General features: G+C 33.7%; 1 protein-coding gene across 2 annotated transcripts in view; it reads left to right on the top strand.

The window, feature by feature from the left end:
* Positions 1-279: 279 nt before the first annotated feature.
* LOC131673580 (prolactin-releasing peptide receptor) overlaps positions 280-6,000 on the top strand; it is a 76,175-nt gene continuing 70,454 nt past the window's right edge. For both annotated transcript variants that reach the window (XM_058951675.1, XM_058951676.1), the window contains exon 1: positions 280-666. In XM_058951675.1, coding sequence (XP_058807658.1) covers positions 289-666 — 378 coding nt within the window. In that variant the 5' untranslated portion in view covers positions 280-288. The remainder of the gene's footprint in view (positions 667-6,000) is intronic.

The raw sequence follows: 6,000 nt of genomic DNA, 5'->3' as shown, positions 1-6,000 counted from the left end.
CACTGCCGTGGAAGACCGTATTCTCGTGTGCGCACCCCGCTAATAACTATTTACAGACCACTTCCCAGCCCGCCAGTGTTTTTCTTCTATTGCCGAACCAACGCTCCAACGGACACATTCGCAGTCTACATAGCAACGGCTAAGTCTTTTATCGACAAAACTTTTCTTCTGACTTGATGACCACGAATGCGTCGATACGACTTTTGATCTTTCACGATCTTCCAGTTTTCTTCTCTTGTCACTATACAATAGAATTCAATTACTCTGCTCTAGATTGCCAGCACCGGAATGTCACTCATTTCCGAAAACTCGGATCAAATCCCAGAGGAATATCTGCCGATGATCATTCATTATCTCAAGAAATATGATAACACAAACGTCGACTTATCTAAACCACATCTGAATCCGTACTTTGCAACCAATTATCCTATTATTGTGTTGGTTTACTCTCTACTGATTATCTCGAGCGTGTTGGCTAATTTGGCAATGATATTCCATGTTGTCAAACGTCGCTTGTACAAAGATACGACTTGTGCTTTCCTTATCAATATTGCAATAGCTAGTACGGTTCACGTCACATTCGTACTTCCGATCACGCTTGCCGTTATGCTTATGCAAAACTGGATATTTGGAAGATTGATCTGCTTTTGCCTACCTATATTTCAGGTTTGTATTGAACTATCATTATTTTATTATTTGAATTAGTTATTTATAAAAGTTATACTTATAAAGTTTAGTCTAAAATGATCAATTGAAAAAAGAGAAGAAAAATATATCGCTTCTATTCGAATAACAAATTTTCAAAGACCAGTTCAATTTCAATTTCTGACCTAATAAGAAATTCTTACCTAATATTCAAATTGAACACTAATTTATTTAAAGTTAATTGTATTCCTTGATACTTTTACTAATCAAAAACGCGCACAGAGACAATATAATTTATGCTCTTTCGCGAAAAGTTAACGGTTTATCTTTCCACGTATTAATTAAAATCATCGTACAGGGGTAATGATTCCAATTTTATTAGAATATTTTAGAAGTTTATAATACTAAATTTGATGCAATGTTACTGTTTGGGTAAGGTGATGTGCGAAGAAACTAGAAATACTGAACTTAACAAGATTTTGCTTTTTTCTGAAAGTAACAAATCTGTCGCTTAAATTCCTTATTCAAGCGATATAAACACAAGTCGCAGTCAATAAAGCAGCTCGCGAAACCACAGGACCAGTTAGAATGCTCGGAAGCTTCTACCGCCACGGCCTCTGTTCACTCAGCTCGTTCCTGTTTTCTTTCCAGCGTCCACCCCCACTGTCGGTGAGGGCTGAGCCTTTTGGGCCTCTCATTTTCGTCTGACCGCCATACCGTCGAACGGCCCCAGTTCAACCTCTTTGGTCGTCCCGTGCATGCATATGACTCACAAGGCAAAACGAAGGCTTCCCATAATGGAGTTAAGTGCAATCTCGAAAGAAATTTTCCGAACTGCCTTGGCGAGAAAAGCCACGGGATACATTGCTGCACCCGCGCATACACAAACAGCCAGAGCGTAGCATCAGCGGTGCTCAGTCAAAAAAGCCAGCCGAATTCTACTACTGAGCAATCACATTCGTGACCTACGTAGCTGAGTGCCGTGTTGACTGACCGACCCTTCCTCCTACTGTCCCTAGGACAGACACACGGACTATATGGCTCACCCACACATGCACACTCATACACGAGGGCGCACGCACGTACATTCTATTTTTCCATCTGATAAGTTTGCTCGCGCACATCATTCACATATTTTCCGCCTGTCCCAAACCAACTCTCACTTAAATGCAATCGGGCAGACATACAAAGATTCGAAGACGCATTCTCGCAGCTGGTGCATACGTATCGCTCACTCTACCCCATTATGCCGGCTAAGTTTCAGGCCACGTCGGTGCCGGCGCGGTTTATTGCGGATACCCGCCGAAGTGTCAGGCCCCATTGTTTATAGCACATACCGATTACTTTCTTATCGTCTCTTCCGATGGCGCGACATCAAACGCGTTTTGGGTTTTTCCAAGGCTCGCCTTTGTTTATGACTCTTCGGCACATGCTATAGTAAATAGAGGAAACGTTTCCCCGGTTTTGTCGCAAAGATAGGCGCCTCTCACCATTCTATTCGTCAGCTTATTTTCTATCTTTTACAGTTACCTACTTGTAATAAATTAAGGCATTTGAACGACATATAAACTTTGTTTGTTGATAACGAAATCCTATAAATATATACAGAGATTCTCAGATCTTTCTTTCACTAAACTGAATACTAAAAGGAGACTGTTTCTTTGGCACAATGTCTGTGCTTTTCGTATGAAAATTAATTCAGTACGAAAGGTGATTTGATAGGAAAATTTGATGAATTTAAAGACAGAATGATCGGGTTTTATTTCATGAATTGACGAAGGATACAACTGAGAGCGTACAAGCTCGTCGAAGGCTCTCAGTTAACTGACAGCCGACTCCTCGTGTAGAAATTTCATGAAAATTCCTAATGGAATCGGGCCCGTTTTACCTATTTCAGACTTGAATCGGACTAGAGATCCCTGCCAGAAACAAACTGGAAAATGTCCCGCTTTTTGTTACGATTCGGATAGGTAAATCGAGTCAGGATTTTTCTACGGAAAACTAATCCAAATCCTACTTTTATTAAATAAAAAATGTGTCGTTAAAATGCATAATAATTTTATTTATTTGTAATAATTTAATATAATGAATTAATGAATATCTCTACATCAAGTTTACATAACAAACATGGTTTATATTTTTTGAATATTTTTTCGCGGCAAAAAAATAATACTTAGTTAATATAATTAAATTAAAATGTTTTTTTCTGTCTTCCTCCCCAATCCTTAGAATTGTTAAAAGCAGACGTCAATGCTCGATTGAAGGCTCCTTCAGTGATAAAATCACCTTTATTGTCTCGATGATTGCTCAGTAATAGAACTGGAAAAATAAACAGTAATTACTAATTAGTTTTGAATCAATAGATTGAATTACATAAACCCATCTATTTTACCTTTTAAAATCTTGAAACATACAGAGTTACTAAATACAACCTTGCCTTCGACTTTCTTCAACGCTGTAAATTTTGAAATCAACTCCTTTGTAAATAAACTTTTCAAAATATTGCTACAACTTTTAGTCGGGTTATTAGCAGCTTTATCCAGCTGCGATTTCATAAAAAGGATCTGAAAATTAAAACATTATTATATGATACAATGTATATTTCTATACAATATTTATAGATGTCAATCATTTTTTTCCCGACCAAATACTCTTTTATTATATCATTCTGCAGGATATTATTGAAAGTGTTCCAATCGTCTGAAGTTTGAAGGGGTAATATTAAATTATTTTCTTGTAAACTTTGGTTGAGCCTCTCGATCTCTGATCCTAAAATCTTCCTTTTCAAATCTGTTACGTCGGACTGTACATTCTGTATAATAATTTTTAATCCAGCTATTGCTTTCAATATAGCAGTTGTATCTAAAAGAGAAAAGGTAATTATAAACATTAAATTAATATAAAGCAACTTAAAATAATTCTTTAACATAAACATTTTACCAAGAGAAACTTGAAGAGCAGGTGAACCGATTGAAGCATTATATGGAAAGCTATCTTGAGTTGCAAGTACTTTGGGTTTATTTTCAGTCAACCGATTAATTCTATCCAGAGTATGTTCTGAATACTCTAAAAATAATAAATTGAACACAAATTCTTATATAAGTAGACATAAAAGAAAAAAGTTTAGTACATAATTCAAATAACCACAACAGTAACTTTTACCTAACAATTGGTCATCAGACATATTTATTGCTTCGGTAACATCAAACAAGTCTGCTTGCTGAATGATTTCTTCAGCTGATGGCGATTCTAACCTTTCATCTACTTTTACTGTGATTTCTGGAAGAACATTTTTCTTCTGCTCAGGTAGTTTCACTTGATACTTTGTGGACTTAGTTTTCTTTTTTTTCGTAGCTGTAAGCATAAATATCAATGGAAAACGATTACAAAATATTGTAAATATGTGGAAAAGAAGTGAGTTTATAAGGCTAAATTACCTTTTTTATTCATCTTGGCAGACTTTGTACGTTCCTGTTCAGAAATTGAACTATTAGATTCTTCAAGCGAAGAGGACTGAATACTACTGTATTCACTATCACTTGCTAAAATTTCGTTTATATTTTCATTACGAAATGCATCAAATTGATCTTCTGCTTTAGATTCTTGGTCTTCTTGATCCGTTGTAAAACAATAACCATTAGATTTCAGTCTCGCTAACCTGCTCTCAGCCTGGACATAGTTGTCTAAAAAATACATGAAAATTATTATTATTCTACAAATAAACCGTACGCCATATTTATAATATTCTTACTTGCACCTCCTTTCAGTTTGATTTCCCACAAGCTCCAATTTTTATTTGGGTTACGAATCAATTTGACATCTTCTTGTAGCTTCTTAAACACAGCTTTCGTATAAGGAGGATTTGGATACGGTGCTTGGAGTTTTTTTATATTTGTGTCAAACCTTATCCAAGAGGAAGGAAGTATATCTTTATCAGTTTCGCCAGTGTCATTAATGCAGCCTATAAACTCACAGATGTAGTACTTATACTTAGTAGTGGCTTTGCTGTTGTTCATAGCTGAAAAATAGATTAAATGCTTATTTGTCTCATTTGAATAAATTAAATAATAAACAAATGACATCACAAATCTTTTTAACAATTGGTAATACCACTGTTTAATGATAATAACTTATTATAATTCATTTTTTTATTAGACTAATTAATTTTTTAATATTAGTAAATTTATTATTATTCACTGAATAGAAAAATAATTGTATATCTAATAATTATCACGCAGTAATATCAATTTCAATATTATCTATAAATTGAAATGTTACTTATAGTATAGTAATATTAAACTTTGTAAGGTTTTATTTGATGAACGAACATAAAGAATTTTACATTATTGTCAATAATTTTAGATTTAATGCATGAAAATATTTTGCATAGATTTATTGAGTAATATTTTTATAGTTTCTTTTAAAGTATGAAATCCACTTTGTATAAATTAATTTTGAGGTTAGTTCGTATACATACTTCATCGTATCATCCGAAAATCGTTCATACGAAAACAAACATTCAAGTCACTGAATTATGACGAAAGTGCATAAAATAATTATATTACTTACCTAAATTTTCTGAGATGACGTTTAACAAATGTATAATTAACACAATAGACGATACTTATCAGATCACAAGGAATCGTCGATTGAACTTTGCTCAAGCAACACCGATAATCAGAACGGATAAATCTGTTCCGAGAACTGCTGCCGCATTACTAGCCGTTAAGGCAGACGAAAATTTAAAATAAAGAATGTCCACATTCCAACAGTTTGTTTTACTCTCGACTCTTATTACATAGTTTTAATATAGATTGCGAATTTCAAAAGTCACATATTAATTACTATTTATCAATTGTTGTTTATTGTACATAACGTAATCTATACATTATATACAGGTTTTATTTTAAACATATAAAATATTTTACGTACACTTTTAATCAATTTTTTAATGCAAAAATGGCAAAATATAATTTTCATGAGATTTATTTACAGATTTATTGAAGGATAAAAAAAGAAGCTTTGTTTTTATTGATTTTACGTTAGTCAAGAGTTTTCTATTAGTTTTGGATACTTTGCAGATATTGAAATATGATGACTTAATCGGATACGTGTAGACAGATCGGACTTTTTTGAATATAGCACCTGATACTTTTATTTTTTCGGAGTCGCTTCGTAAATAGTAAATTTGTTTTACTTGCAGTATTTTTCCACTTTTAGTTAACACGTAATTGTTAGGATGCTTATCTGTGATTGTGAAGAAATTGCTAATTTTTATTTGTTTAATGTAAACAAAATCTTTAGTACCGATACTTTTTAAAATGACAGTCTTGCTAGGTATAACGGGTGGTTGAT

This window comes from Phymastichus coffea, unplaced genomic scaffold, assembly GCF_024137745.1.
Source record: "Phymastichus coffea isolate CEN01 unplaced genomic scaffold, Cenicafe_Pcof_1.1 PCOF00185, whole genome shotgun sequence".
NCBI classification, from domain to species: domain Eukaryota; kingdom Metazoa; phylum Arthropoda; class Insecta; order Hymenoptera; family Eulophidae; genus Phymastichus; species Phymastichus coffea.
The sequence above is the reverse complement of the archived record's forward strand: the minus strand, read 5'-3'. Positions and strand labels throughout refer to the sequence as shown.